Genomic DNA, 15,168 nt, shown 5'->3' on the forward strand with positions numbered 1-15,168 from the left:
TTTGGGCATGGGGGGGGGGGGGGGGTGAAATGTTTAAATCTCATGAATTTTGTTTATTGCTTCAGTTTTCATATGTATGGGAAAATGTACCAAAAAATGAAATCCTCACCTAATCTCCTCAAGAAGCGCAGTCAGGATTGTGCCCGCACAGTTACACTGGCCTGGGCAGCTTATCATAGGGGACCTCTGTCTCACCTGAACAACTCTACACCTGGGATCCCTCTCCCTTCTTCTGAGGTAGGGGCACACCATGCAGTCACATCTCACTTTGAACATAACTGTGCAGAGTAACAGGAGGCTATTGATTCTGTTAATCTAATGGATGATATATTTTAATGTCTGGTTGTTGGTAAGAAAAAGTGGGCCCAAATATAATAAACATAGACTAATTTGGATATATTTGGTGATCCAGAACCAAAGTCTAAAGGAAATCCAAACCAAGTGATCGTTGAATGGTGTTCCCTGAATTCAGAGGACTGTTGAAACACAATTGTTTCCTTATGCAAAATATTTTCTTTAAATCATTCAAGCCATCTTAATCCATGTAGTTATTTGTTTAACTTTTATATACAAATAAATATATACAAAAATGTGTACAACTATGGTCTGTTGTATTCTGTCCTTTTTAAATCAACAGTTTGAAAGTATGTGCATTTGTATTAAAGGCTCACTGTTGCCCTTACATTTTAACTCTCATTACATTTCATAATTCCTGAAGTGGATTACTGATTTTTCTTAATTTGTCAGGGTTTCTTGGGGCAGGTATAACTGGAGGTTATGTGTTTCCTGTAGGTGCTTCCTCCCAGTCTCAGACCAGTCCTGCAGAATCTGTTGCCTTTCTCAGCTACCAAGGAGACCAATACAGGAACACAGTTCAAAATATTCCTGGACAGATAGGATCTCCTTTTCAAAGAAAGCAAAAACATCCCGTGTGAATGTAAACAAACAGGGGTAAAGACATCTGCCCTGTGTTGCTTTATGAAGATGACATTTATATAAATACTGTGGGGATTTGTATTTGCTGTGTACTGAAAATATTTGGATTAAAGAAACTGATATGAGACAAAGTTAAAGAATGCTTCCTTTTTATTGTTTTGCTATTATGGAGCTTTTATATATATTTTTATTTTATTTTTATTTATTTTTACCTTGCTGCACTTTTTGCGTGTTTTTGGGCATTTTTCTTTAGCTGCAAAACTTGGTTGCATATGCATTTAGCCTGTGGCTCAATCCAACATCCTCATTCTTTTTTTTAAAGAGTTTCTAATATTAGTCATTTTAGAAAGTTAAGCTTACAACACGTTGCCTCTCAGTCTTAACTAAACTCAAATCGGAGCATTTTGAATCTTTGTACAGTGGTATGGTGAGGTGTTGTCATCTCTGCCTTTTTTAAGAAATACTTTGAGATGTTTCTATGCTCTTCACATTGTCAGTAACCATGTAATAGACACTTCCAGTGCTTTGGCATCTATGTGTGTTTGACTAGTATCTGCTAGAGTTCTTCTACACCCTCTTTACCCCTAATAATCAAAGCTGATTTATACCAGCTCCACTCCTAGATCATATATGCATCCCCACATCCTCAAATCTTCCCAACACTTCCCATTCATCCTTACAACACGTTCCTCATTCACTCACCTCTGTCTTTTTAAAAAATTACTGAAAATATGTTTATACTATTTCAACTTTTCAACTTTAACCATCAGTGCTTGCACACGTTGCGCTGATGTTTCATGCCGCTGTCCCAGTGTTTTCACGGCACAGTGTAGTGTTTGACACATGCAGCATCCAAAGCCACATGTTATGAAAGTACAGTGTTGTGCTTATGAGTATGCACTGTGCTTAAGCTGCGTGTGCAGATAGCACACACACACACACACACACATTATATATATATGTATATATATATATATATATATATATATATATATATATATACTGAAAATATGTTTACACTATTTAGACTTTTCATCTATCTATATAGATAGATAATTATTGGATAGACAGTGAATAAAATTAAGCCACTAAATTTGTTGTATAAATGTCCTGAATATGCAGTGAAAACCATTTGAAAAAAGTAACATCAGGTATGGAAAAATCGTATTTCTTTTTACAAGGTTTCTGGAATGATGGGTAGATAACAGCTACAAGGCAGAAAAACAGAGAAGAATAGAACAGAGCCACAATAGACCACAATAAACATTCAGCATGACATCAACTTTTGGTTCTGGTCCAAAGTTTAGTCTTTTCACTTAAATGGCTTAAATCACATATGCAACAATGTTTAAAATGTTCATGGGTCTCCCAAGAATAAATTGAGACCCTTTTTTTTTTTAGAAGACTCGAGACACTTGTGTGGGGAGGGAGGGCAGTAGAAAGCACAACTTTGAGTGAAACTCCTGATATAACAAAGCATTGCTGGCACAATGGAGTTGAGTTCAGCACAGAGAGGCTTTGACTTATCCATAGGAGAGTAGTTATGAGTCTCCCTGGGCATGAGGAGAGCTCCAAGATTGGGAAGAGATCTGCTGGTGAGTACTCAAAAGCTTAATTAGCCTGTGCTGCTGTGCTTTGCACATAAGCTAACTGTGTGTTTTAGACCCCCCCCTTATCAAGTTCAAGTGCAAAAATGGAACCTTATGTATAGGGTTCGATTTAACGTTGGACATACTTGTCTTATACAACAGCTCATATATACTGTAAAGGTGGAACACCTAGCTAATACTTTCTGAGTAGCCTCAAAGATACCTGGTACCGAAAATTCTAATGCTTTATGTATATATCATTTTTATGGTCACTATGGGTCTTTGTTTGTTTACAGTTGTTTGCTTACATTTTGTTTTGCAAGGGGAATATGATTAGTCAGTGGTCCTTTAATTCTTCTAGATTGATCCATCTCAGACTTGGTGGCTTTGAATTTATAGTGGTAATGGTACTGACATTATTCATTTGTACCCGCTACTTAGTTTTAGTGAAATAGTTGCTGATCTGGCAGAAAACTGCTGATATGAATAACTAATGTTGTAATATCAGGAAGGAAATTTAAGTGACCAGGAGCCTGCAGACAATGTGAGAAGCTAAAAATAATTTCTAACGCCTTGTGTGTGACATAAAGCCTTTCCAACTCTCGTATGTCAGTCAAACGTCTGGCTCTTATGTCTGCACCGCACCACTTGCTGAATGTGACTTGGTTCTCTGATAAAGCAGTTGGCTGCAGTTTTGCTGGGAAGACTAGCAGAGTTCCCCTAACGCTGTGCAGTGGACCATGTGCACATGCATGGGGGGATTCCATGGAAAATACCGGTGCATGAAGTGCTTGAAATCATAGAATCATTTAGAAGTTTGCATTTTGTTTTTGATGCAGACTATTAAGTTGCCATGTAGATACAGGTCAATGCCTTCATTCAGTGAGGTTCAAACACTTATGAAAGTGACTTTTCAATATAATCATTTGAATGTTGCTTTTTCTGGATTAAATATCATTTTGCATTCAGTGCATAATTACTGGATTGCTTGTTTTAAGGCATCGGAAGTGGTTTCAGAAGTGCATGAGTTATACAAGAAAGTTATTGATGCACGTGCTTTCCTTGTGCTGAGAGCAGAACCTACACTGTAAAACCAGCAGACAACAAAGCATCACTTATTCTGAGTACTGAATGACAGTCAGTATCATGATTCTGATCAGTACTAATTCTTCTGCTGTGCTCTTCTGCCATGCTTGTGTATGTCATATCATTCTTGTCCCTTATTCTTCTTCTTACTATTTATAGTAGAGTTTGGTTTATTACATATATATGTAGTACAGTTTAAGTATACAGAGTTCAGTTTAATACTAAATATGTACCAGGTACGTGTGTATGATATTCTGTACTTCTCTAGAATCTGTAGTCTGATTCAGTGCTAAATCTGTTATTGTGGATTCAAGAATTATGATTCCACAGTGCCACAATAGTGATGTTAACCTCTAATACAAATGTGGACTTCCTTTTGTGTTAGAGCCACAGATAATGCAGTCTCCATTTATTTCCCTGTTGCTGCAGAGAGCAGAGGGCAAAGCTAGAAATATCTCGTTCCAAACAGAAAAGAAGCCTGACAGTCTAGCATTTAAAGCTTTGTTTATGTCACCAAATAAGGCTATTTTGAGTCTTATCTCCACATCTGCTGAAAGGAATCAGTGCACCTAGAGATTGGGAAAGTGATAACGGGAACAGTAAGGCTATTTATGTGGGAGGTCTGCCAAATATTTGGTGGGGGCTAAGCGGTCCACTCATTTGGCCGTTATCTCTCTGTGGAGAATGAGCTTCACCTCATAACCCATCATCGTGACACTAGGAACGCATCGCCACAATCTCCCACAGTGAGAAAAGGGCAGACATTGGAAAAAAGATAAGTGACAGAAAGGCAGAAATAGCTATAAGCTCGTGACTGTGTGGGAGACTCAAACAGGGAGTGTGCGATAAAGGTCTCTCTCTCCAAATGTACATATCAAGCAGATTCATATTCACTGGTTATAAACGTCTAATTTCCATGCCTACATATCAGAAGACCATGATTATGACTCTTGCAATAAGAAGGTGAAGAAGCAGATTCCTCGTAACTTTGGTCTTTGGTCGTCATTCTCCAAAGTAACATGTTTTTCAATCTTTTTTTTTTCTGTGTTTACATGTGGTTATGCAGGAATACCCATAGTAGGAGACTAGAACAGAAGGTCATTTCTTATTCACTGCATTGTGACAAGGGCATTTTACCACAGGTATGGCAGGGGGTGGTTTGATGTCCATTTAAGCGTAATGTAGGTCATGTACCTGGGAATGAACAGATATGCTATTTCTCAATGTGCTGAACATAACTTTTAATTTAACATATATAGCACAAAAATAGACAAAAATGCCTAGAATGACAATGTCATCGATGAGGTGGTCTTTAGTAGAATGTGTATCTGATAATAGTGCAACAGTATTTGGATAGACCCAGTGGGGATACAGGTAAACAGACTGGCTTGCAACACAAAACTGTTCCAGTTCAGTTCCGTGCAGTGATTACTTGCTCTGGACGTGTCTAACTCAAGAACAATAACTTCCGTCAGGCCTCCGTGGTGGCTCCTGCCTCCCTGGCCCCCATTCTTTCAGATGGGTTTCCTGTCTTGTGTCGCGCCAGTGGAAATGTAATGAGGAGCCCTATCTGGCTGTCTTCCCATTCAAGAATTAAGGGGGGATGAATAGCCCTAGACTGTTTACTAGGTGAAAGTACCTTCTCTTTCTCTTTTGCGCACTCTTTGACTCCGCATCACTGACTCCTGGCTGCCTTTGTTTGTTGTCGGAGACGGGTGGGGGGGTGTCCTTGGGTCTCCCGCATCGTAGCAGTTTCAGAGACGGCGCTGGAGCTTAGGAGTCACCGTGCCGAGACGCCCCCGCCCACGTCCCCTGTCCTGTCCTCCGTCCCCTACCCCCTCCGTGACCACAACACATGTTTCACAGCACGTACCTTGTGGCCCTTGCTGCTCTCGGCTTGGCTCAGGCGTAAGCAAACTGGAGTTTGGTCAAAAGGACAACACGCCTCTGCAAGGCATGGAGCCATGCTACGGTAGAGAGTGACTGCACACAAAGGCTTTTCTCCAAAATAAAGTAAAAAACAAAGCAATATAAACATCAGACATCAAAACGGGTGAGTTGACCGATGCTATTGTAGGCAGAAAATCATTGCAGCTAACTGAATATTTGATTCAATTCCAGCTGCCTTAATACTTGTATGATTTTGGGACTGATTTTAGTAATATTATCATGCTAAAATGAAACAAAATCCCTTTCATTGATCTAATTTACCATTTCTGTGTTTGAATGCAACAAACTTACTGAATTAGTGCCTCAGCAACTCAAACCACAACAATGGCCAGCTAATAAGAGTTAAGTGACCCCTTTATTTGTTAGAACATGAGCCTCTGTACTGGCAAGATATCCTAGTGTTAGAGAGAGAGAGGGGCTGACACCTGATATCGGAGGGAGCAAACCCTTCAATTTAAGTGTGACGAGTCAGGACGTTCGTGGCTATTTGCAACAGACAATTCCCATTCTCTTCTTCTTGTGGGAGTTTCCAGGACGTTATATGGAGATTTACGCACAGAGGGAGTTTACTGGGGGGTTAAGAACATTTCATTCCATGCAGAACACATGGAAGTGATGCTGCAGAGTTAAATGAACATGCAACGAGGCGCAGGATTTGTTGAGGCGCGACACACGGGTGGCTGTCAAACCTGTTACGTATTCATGTGTTATTTGGATGACACATTCGTAGAAGTTTCCTGTTATGTATTCAGATGCTTCTCCATTCTGCTTTTATTAGACTTTATATTAATTTTTCACAACGTGTGACATGTACATGTTATGCTTCAAATGGAAATCTGTAAAGGAGGAAACAATCTCAAGAATGCTCCCGACCCCTGACCTTTCCACATTGTGTCTTGTCCTTTGTCTGACCTTCCTGGATCCTCCTGACCGCCTGCAAAAAGGAGGAGTCACACCATCTATGTAGCCTATAAATCTCCCCGTGGTGCCAGCGAAAACTTTAAAAACGTTTCTGATAAACTAAGTATTACAGTGTGTAATGCTGTTTCTGGGTTCATCGTTTACGCTGGTTACCAAATTATATGCTGATTTTGTATATTACAGTTCTTACAACGGTCACGTTGATTTCCATTTAAAAACTCTTCGCTTCAGACTTTATGTTCTATATGAGAAATGTTCACAAGTGATTTATTCCAACGCTGTCTTCGATATCCCTCTGCCAACGTTTCATGTAATGCACGTATTAAACATGCACATGAATAATAGGACTTTCGTCATCCGAAAATTCGTTTGCGTCTCACAACTACAGTGCGCTGTGCTTTAAAATAACTCAGATGTACTGTGCGTTGGAATTTACAACTGACGAGTCGACCGACAGCGCCGCAGCAGGGTTAAACGTGAGAATGCCCCCCGAAGCTGAGCGCTGCCCCGTCTCTCTGCACTCCCCCGTCGACGGGCTGCGTTGCCCTACGCTGCAGACGTAAGAGCCTCGCTGAGTCAAGGCGTTTCCGATCAGCGCAACTTGCGTCCGAAAAGTGGCGGGAGCCTTTGGTCTGTTTCGAACCGTGAGGTGACGGCACGGAAAGATGATACGGGGGTTAAGCACGAACATGATCAGGTGTTAAAGAGAAATGTAATTGCTGCCATTACTTGTTTGAACAGTCACCCGTCACCTGAAAACCTGCGAGCAGGAAAATACATTCAGGGGATCATCCAGACAAGTTGTTATGAGAGGAAACCCTTTAAGGATTATTTAGCCTACGTCTTCGGTCTGCTGGGTGAAAGCAGATTATGTGACAACAATGAAAGAAAAACATTTTTTCAAAACAGGAAATAGTTCAGATAACCGTTCTAAGGCAGTGCAATTTTATTTGCACAGTCAAAGATTTAAAAAAAAAATCAAGTGAGCTACCAATGACAATTCCATAAAGCGCTTCAGCTGCAATTAAGGGGCAACAGACGGGGCCATGGGCGAAGCGGCGAGGACCTGTGAGAACCTATACGGATGCTGAGATGGAGATTCCCAGTGAGTAGCCAACAGTGGCAGCCTCGTTGCTTTTTTTTTTTACCCGATTCTTAAAAAAAAAAACCCGGTGTGTATGTATTCCTCTACGTCGTCTTTGCCACAGATGAATGGAAGTTTGCAGCCTCATCTATGTAATCGCGGAATCGGTTTCTTGGTGTGAAGGTCAATCCGTTCGTCCATACAAGCTTGCCAATAGGGTGAGGTAGCGTGAGACAGCTCGTGGCTCGGATCATCAGTGTGGACACTTCAGTGCATGTGCGCCTGCGAGGGTGACTGTAGGCAGCGCAACGTGGGTTCCGGGGAATAGATGTGTTTTGCCCAAGCAGTTAGTTTGTCTTCTAAAGATATTATTTAATTTTTCCATCATGTGTCTAAACAATGTCGCAGTGCTGTTCGAATGTTTCACTGTGCAGGTAAGATTTTTGTTACTTTTCGTTGATGTCGTACAATGTCACATAGCCATTCCGGAACATTAGATCCTGTTAGAAACGTAGCCTAGTTCATACCACGACCTATTGTCTACGTGATTGACTGCTTGTTATATTGGAGCCTATTTTTGATTCTCACAGAGGCTTTTATATCACATTGCCTTTATCTTATTACAGCTCATGTTACTAAACCTCCTAAAGTCTTACTAAACTACTGAAACTCTTAAAATGCGTTTCAGAGGGTCATTTATGACCTGGAACAGCCAAACAGCTGTCATAACTATGAATTATAAGTCGCGCATTCTTTTTGCTTTATGAAAATTGCTTAATCAGTTGCCTTTATTTGCTCACAAAATAAACAAAACGTTGTTTGCAATTAGTGGCACTCGCCAAATGTGGTATTAAGATGAGACACGACAGTCTACGTGGGGCTCGTAAAACAATGCCAACGGTAATGTTCTGTCCGAACTTATTCTGACTTGATCGATTACTGTAAAGAGTTTTAGCCATCACGTGACACCGTGACGTTCCTCTTGCCTTGCGGTTTATCAGGTGGTAGCTGAATGAAGTAGCGGGCAGTCACCTTGAAATAACTGTCCTCAAGATAAGGGTTAAAATGTTGAACTAATGTTAATGATGATTTCATAATGATAAGTGCTCTTTATTCTTTGACTAGTATTAAATGGTTTTAAGACATATCACACCTGTATTAAGATATGTAAGAAAATGCTGAAGAGTATAATATTAAAGGTTCTCAGCATACCAGACATCATTCACATTGAATTTCTTAACCATGACTTGGCAGTGTCTGTCACTTAACTAAAGGGACTTTAGAAGTAGCTGACTCACTTCGCATCAATTGCTGAGTCATTAGAAAATGACAGTGCTCCAGTAAATTTGGGATAGTCAGTGATTCAGCAGAAACTGTGTAGTGTGGATGACTGTATGGGCTTTCTAAAGTACTGAAACTGTGATGTGCACACTTCAGGAGTTCCCTGCTAAAATGTACATTGTGTTCTGAGGTTACAGTGCAAAAACAAAAGAATCCTACCTCCCTAAGAAATGAATCCATTTTACATTTTAGGATGATAAATGGTGTTTTAGCTAGTACATATTTGTACAAACATTTGCCTATTGCTAAGTGAAAGACCTTTACATTATCAAGGGTAACACTTGTCAATGTGCCAGACTTCACACACCCAAAGCAGAAAATAGACACGATGTTGGCATTGGGTATAATGTTGGCACGTTCCCTCTTACTTTTAACATTGGCTATGGTCCTGACTTTGAGCCCCTAATCTTGCAGACACTCAGCACTCTCTCTCTTTCTGTCTCTCATTCACGGGCAAAGAGCCAATGTGTGTTTGTGTGTGTCTGTGTGAGAGAGAGAGAGTGTGTAGGGGTAGAGAGGATAAGCACATTCTCCTTCTCCCTAAGGTCACATTTAAAGGTCAGTTCTTTATTTTTAAACAGCCTTTTAAGTCCTACTATAGTACTACCCATGTGCTTGATCCTTGTGTCATATTCAGCAAGTGCCTCGTCATCTTTCATGTGCATTGTCATGATTTATGAACAGCTTCAACCTCAATGTAGTATTTCTGGTTTATCTGAGACACTTTGACAGACTTCAGATTTCTACTTCTTGAGAGGTCATCATGTAGTGTTGATGGGCCTTCAAAATGGCAGTGGGAAACCATTAGGTTTCCTTATTGGCAGCAAGTTCTTCATATTATAAGAGAGGATGAGGGTAAGAGGTCATCTATCTCAGTTAAACATTTATTTGAGTGCAAGAAGCCACTCTTCCTGGGAACTGCCTACAATTAATTCAGTTAGGTGACTGTGTAATTTGTTTAAACATGCTGGTCTAAACATAAGCACAGTTCCTGGAAACGTGCCCATGTGATGCCTAGTTGCGAGGCGGACGTGCATTTCCCAACATTGAAAACGTTGCCACCAGCATTCCAACAATGTAACTTAACCTACTTATGGATTTATTTAGAGTTCAACTGAACTTCATTGGCTTTTATGATAAGTCACCACTTCTTTGCTCTGTCACAACGTGATGGTGCAGTTTTGAAGGTCATGTTCATCTTTTGAGGATTCCCTCGGTTTTGACATCACCGCGAATTGCACAATTTCTTTTCCTTTTTCATGCTACCATTCTGTCGCATCGAAACCATGAAGCTGTTATTTTTGTGCCGATGAAAAGAAAAAAAAAGGTTTTGGTTTTGTGCGTGATGGAGCACCCTTACCTACACCACTGGAAAAGGAGGAAGTGTATGGCATCCAGAGAAGACATCCCCTGTCCTGTAAATATTGTTGTTAGCAGGCAGTTGCTGCTGAATAGGTGCAAATGATGCTATGACATGGGGTAACTATTCCCATTACCAAGCAAAGAGGATCACTTATTATCAGTCTCTGTGTGGCAGTGACACATGGGAGTATCACACAGGTGTATCAGACCACACACACACACACACACACACACACACACACAGAGTCATCTTCCTTAGTCCCCTCTTTCACACCAGTCATGGTAAGACTGCGCTGCTTGAAATCCTGTAAAATTTGCATCCTCACATTTTCTGATGTGGAAGGACACTCCATTAATTCATTTAAATTAGTGTGTTCATTTCAATCATATAAAACTTTTTAGTGAATATTAATATAATATAATATAATAATTAAAATCTGTGCAACCATTTAACTTTAAATGACCTGATTGATATTTGAGTACAGCTGATAGTGAATTTACAAAGCTAAATAATTGCAACTGCCTATGTAAGGAAAAGTGCCTCAAGTCAAATGCTAGGAAGTTTGTTGCTAAGGAAAACAGCACAGTGCAGGATCTCTCAGCTCTGCACTCACATGCTTCCACGTGACTAGTGAGCAAAATGCGTAAAAGGACATTAAGGATTTTAGGCATGTATATAAACTACGTGGACTACACAAGCCATCACAAGGAAGGTTTTAATTCTTAAAGGTACTTGCATGCAAGGAGCACCTATAGAGCTTGCGCTGTTGTCTGGAACGCTATTCCAGTGGTTATGGTTGATATCACCTATCAAGCTTCTACAGATCAGCAAGAAACACCAGGGTTAAGCCATTAAGTCCATGCAGAACCTAACAGGAAGCCGATGTAAATTGAATAAGACCTAGTAAGACCTCTGGTTTTTAAAAGCATTAAGGGCTTTAAACATCGTGAGCAAGACTTTGTAGTCATTGCAAAATTCAAAAGAAATCCAAAGTAAATTGAATATGACTTAGTAATATGCTCTAACGTAGGCTTCTGCACTACTTCTGTACTAGTTTATTTAGGCCATGTAGGTTTAACATGTCTTACTTTGGATATGTTTCTTTAATGATAATATGCAGTTTTAGGATTACATGATAGTCAAATGTCAATATCAATATGACAATATGGCTAAATATGAGACTTATATGAGAGTCAAATGATAAAGTATTACATCAGTGCCTGAACTGAAGTTTTTAGTTACAGATATTGGATAAATTCAGAGACGTTATTTTTGAGCAGACCTTTGTCTTTGGCACAGTTTTTTATTTGTGTAACTGTGTTGTTGAATGTGACCAAGTGCATAAGTATGATTGTACATCTTTAGCACGAAAATTAAAAGTGGACATTATATTTGCAAATGACAGTGTGGATCACATAAAGGGATAACAAAGCTGGATTTAAAACAGAACCTTGTGGAACTCCCTATTGCCCTCATTTAGGCTCCTTTAAAGTAATTACTTTAAATTACTAAAAGTTAGGATAAGCTATTTGGAAGATACAAATCCTACAGAATGCTGCAGAGAATGACAGCTTTTATGGATTGAGTGTGATGTTATGCACTAAATACAAGTCCTTTTCTATAGAGTGTAGCTGTTTCAGAGCTTATGGAATGTGGATCATTTGCCATAGAGCCCTTTTATGTGCTGCAGTATCACACCCCCTTGTGGTTAATTTGAGTCAAGTTTAATTAAAAATGCTCACGGTTCGTTTTGAACCTTGAACCCTTTTGTATGTTCTCCCCAACCTAGGTCACTTTCCAGCCTTCGGTTTTCATGCTACTGCAATGAAGTAGCAGAGTGAGTGAGTCTGACCCCATGTTGATGTGTATGTGTGCCCTCAGGACTCTTTGCCTTGCTGCTGATCGTGCTGGAGTGGTCCAGGCCGGGCCTGCCCTCCCCGCTGCGTCCAATCTGTGACCTGCGCGTCCTCGACCACTTCATCAAAGAGGCACGCGATGCAGAGGCTGCTGTGGTAAATCCCTCATACACACTCAAACTGTTAAGTCAAGAGCAGGACTTTAGGTGACGTGTGGGCTGCATTTGCTAACATTCCTGCCTTGTCTCTGCTCGTTTTGTCTTGTTATCTTAGAGGGTTTGCAAAGAGGAATGTGCCATTGCTGTCTCCCTCCTGGTTCCTTTGACCAGAGTAGATTTTGGTGTGTGGGAAAAGAAAAATGTGAGTAGTTTTCCATTTCTTCCCTGGCTTGTCGACAAAAAAAGCCCTGTTTCTTGTTAGCCTCTTAACCATGACGTACTTTCCGTCTCACGCTTGGCATATGTATGACGGAAAGTAAGAGTGAGTGCGTTCTCCTAGATGGAGGAGCAAGCTCTGGAAGTCCAGACAGGCCTGTGGCTGTTGAGCAAGGCCATCAGCTCCTTGCGTGCATCTGTGAGCAACTCTGCACTGGCATCCCACATCGATATCAGCGTCCAAAACATTGCCAGCATTGGACAAGTGCTGCGCAGTCTCAGCATACAGGTGAGTCGCCACATCACAAGCGACGAGCCTATAAAGCCGAGGGGCCTCGATGTAAGGCGGCACAATGCACTTCTGTGGAAGAGCTCCCACTATGGTTCCCAGTATCAACAGCTACTGGAGCGCAATGGAAGCTCCATTTTTGTTCTTTGGTAATGACACTTGCAAAATGCCCATGACTTTGTAGTAGTTGTAACACAGGTTCTGGCTGCCACAGAGGCAGACAGGCTCAGAGGTTTGTTTGCATGAGTACGTGAGTGTGTGTGAGCAAGGGAAAGAAAGTTGGATCCAAGCATATCACATGCTTTTAGATACTGATATGCATGTTTGTGGAAGACACACATTTACAGAGTTCTGGAAAGACAGGATTGTATCAGTGTATTCAGAGAACGCTGGGTAACAGTCCAGCTAAGTAGTCATTTAGTCACTAAAGCAAACACAAAAGCTATGAGGTTTTTCTTATTTGCTAATAGCTTCTACCATAACAGTGCAGATAACATCTGCACAGATTTAAGCACTGATTTTGTTGGCATGAAATTAAATCCAAAAGCACATGACCACATTTATGCTGAAAGTGAAGATAAGATTAATTCATACTCTGACCATTAATTGCACTGATTTCTCTCTCTCTCTCTCTCTCTCTCTCTCTCTCTCTTTCTCTCTCTCTCTTTCTCTCTCTCTCTCTCTCTCTCCCTCCCTCATTGTCACTCACTATTAGGATTACGTGCCAATAGCTGGTGGTTTAGATATACAGGAGACATGGAGAGTGTCTTCTGCCTCCGAGCTCTTCCAAGTTCACATCAACTTCCTGCGTGGCAAAGTGCGCCTCCTGCTTGCCAATGCCCCTGTCTGCCAGCAAGGCATCAGCTGACTGAAGCGCAAAGGCTCCGGCCCCAGCTCACCGGAGTGGTCCGTGGCAGGAGGTGGAACATTGCACCATGGGCCTTGCTAAAGGACTGAAGGATTAAAGGCTTTGACATAAATTGGCAAGACATACAGCACTTTGGGAAAAAGGAAAAAACTGGATAAGCGTGGAGCAAATATTTAACTTCGAGGATGCTAGTTTTGCATAGGATGCAGTTCTCTCACCATTTCCTGACCAATATTGCACACTTTCTCTGTGTGATGCAGCCAGTCACTCCCTTTTTGTCGTTTGACTGACAGTGCCACTGTCCTATCACAGCTGCATCGGAGGCTTAACTTAGGAATCACTACTCATGCTCTTCTCTTTCAAGATTTTTTTTAGGAATCTCAGTGGGGTTTTTTTTACTGCTTTTATACTGTTCATTATTTATATAGATGTATATTTCTAATAGCTGGAATCATGATCAGGTTTCACTATAAAGTAGTTTAAGGAAGCCACCTGCTTTCTTAGTATTTGCCTTAACCACCTCCAAAAGTTGAAGTGCTAATGAAGTCATATTTATCATTATCAATAATGCACTGGTTTTATTTTTTCATTAAATGTGCATGAATGTATGAGTGTTTTGGGGGAATGGGGGAATGCTTGTGGAGATATCTGAGTGTGTGTGTGTGTGTGTGTGTGTGTGTGTGTGTGTGTGTGAGGGAGAGAAAGAGAGATGTCAGCGGAGAGCCTGGTTTCTGGTCACTTCTGGTGAGAGGAAGAGGCCGAGTAGTTGCGTTTTTTTTTTTTTTGTTGGGGGAAATGGGGGGGGGGGGTGCGTGACCACTGATGAGACTGCACGTTGATTATCGGCATTCGCGTCAGGCTCAAACAGCAGTGTGTAGCTCTGCTCAGATAGCATTACTGCCAGGAAAAGGTTTTGATTGGTTTTGTGTGATGAACATCCTGCCTGACTCCTTCTTTGTTCACAGACCAGTGTACTGTCCTGGGAAAATTTGGGGTAATTGACATTTTCCTAATGTTTCTCTTGTTGTGTTGGGCTCAGATTGGTCATTCTTGTTTTTGTGGCTGTTTTTGTGTATGTTGTTTTTGCTGTGTTCTTTTTTAAGGTTTGTCACTCAATCTGCAACTGTAAAAGAGGATGTTTGTAAGAGTTTTTCCTTTTTTCATTCTTGTTTGTCTCTTTTACCACTGTACCATGTGGCATTAAATTGCAAAATATTATTCAGAGAAACAATAGATGAATGAAAACAAGGAGAGAGGATGTTTGCCTGTTTCTCTTTATTTGAGTATCTTAGTGAACTATTCACCACACACTGAATTACTGGCATTCCTCTAAGCCTCTGTGGCTGCATTAGACATAGAAGACCTTACAAGCATGAAAGAGCATCTATCAACCTTCAAGTCTGCATAAACGAAAAACGCTGTTCAAGAACTGATCAAAACTTTCCTGATAGTTGTCTGTACTTTTCTGCACTAATTTACTTCCTCTGTGATGCTTGACCATGAATACTACA

The 15,168-nt window shown here is 40.8% G+C and overlaps 1 protein-coding gene and 1 long non-coding RNA gene across 4 annotated transcripts; both read left to right on the forward strand.

Moving 5' to 3' along the window:
* The first annotated feature begins 15 nt into the window (after positions 1 to 15).
* LOC118240140 (uncharacterized) lies at positions 16 to 1,076 on the forward strand. Its single transcript, XR_004775304.2, has 2 exons — positions 16 to 237; positions 793 to 1,076. It is a non-coding gene; the product is annotated as an uncharacterized LOC118240140 (long non-coding RNA).
* A 1,365-nt stretch (positions 1,077 to 2,441) lies between these two features.
* Positions 2,442 to 14,913, forward strand: epoa (erythropoietin a). Of its 3 annotated transcripts, none has more exons than XM_027028443.3 (5): positions 2,442 to 2,531; positions 12,152 to 12,282; positions 12,400 to 12,486; positions 12,625 to 12,789; positions 13,505 to 14,913. In XM_027028443.3, the coding sequence occupies exons 1-5, from the start codon at positions 2,480 to 2,482 to the stop codon at positions 13,655 to 13,657; spliced, it is 588 nt and encodes a 195-aa protein (XP_026884244.1). In that variant the 5' UTR covers positions 2,442 to 2,479; the 3' UTR covers positions 13,658 to 14,913. The 3 variants fall into 3 exon arrangements, with proteins under 3 accessions (XP_026884244.1, XP_035375927.1, XP_026884245.1); XM_035520034.2 differs by lacking the exon at positions 2,442 to 2,531 and adding an exon at positions 7,010 to 7,587; XM_027028444.3 differs by lacking the exon at positions 2,442 to 2,531 and adding an exon at positions 7,685 to 8,000.
* The last annotated feature ends 255 nt before the right edge of the window (positions 14,914 to 15,168 follow it).

Source organism: Electrophorus electricus, chromosome 13, assembly GCF_041902795.1.
Source record: "Electrophorus electricus isolate QZ-2024a chromosome 13, ASM4190279v1, whole genome shotgun sequence".
Taxonomy (NCBI): domain Eukaryota; kingdom Metazoa; phylum Chordata; class Actinopteri; order Gymnotiformes; family Gymnotidae; genus Electrophorus; species Electrophorus electricus.

Bases quoted from the DNA above. Each gene is read 5' to 3' on its own strand.
- epoa (XM_027028443.3), top strand. From the start codon at position 2,480: ATGAGTCTCCCTGGGCATGAGGAGAGCTCCAAGATTGGGAAGAGATCT. The intron at 12,283-12,399 runs GTAAATCCCTCA...TTGTTATCTTAG, and splicing joins GCGATGCAGAGGCTGCTGTG to AGGGTTTGCAAAGAGGAATG. The intron at 12,790-13,504 runs GTGAGTCGCCAC...ACTCACTATTAG, and splicing joins TGCGCAGTCTCAGCATACAG to GATTACGTGCCAATAGCTGG.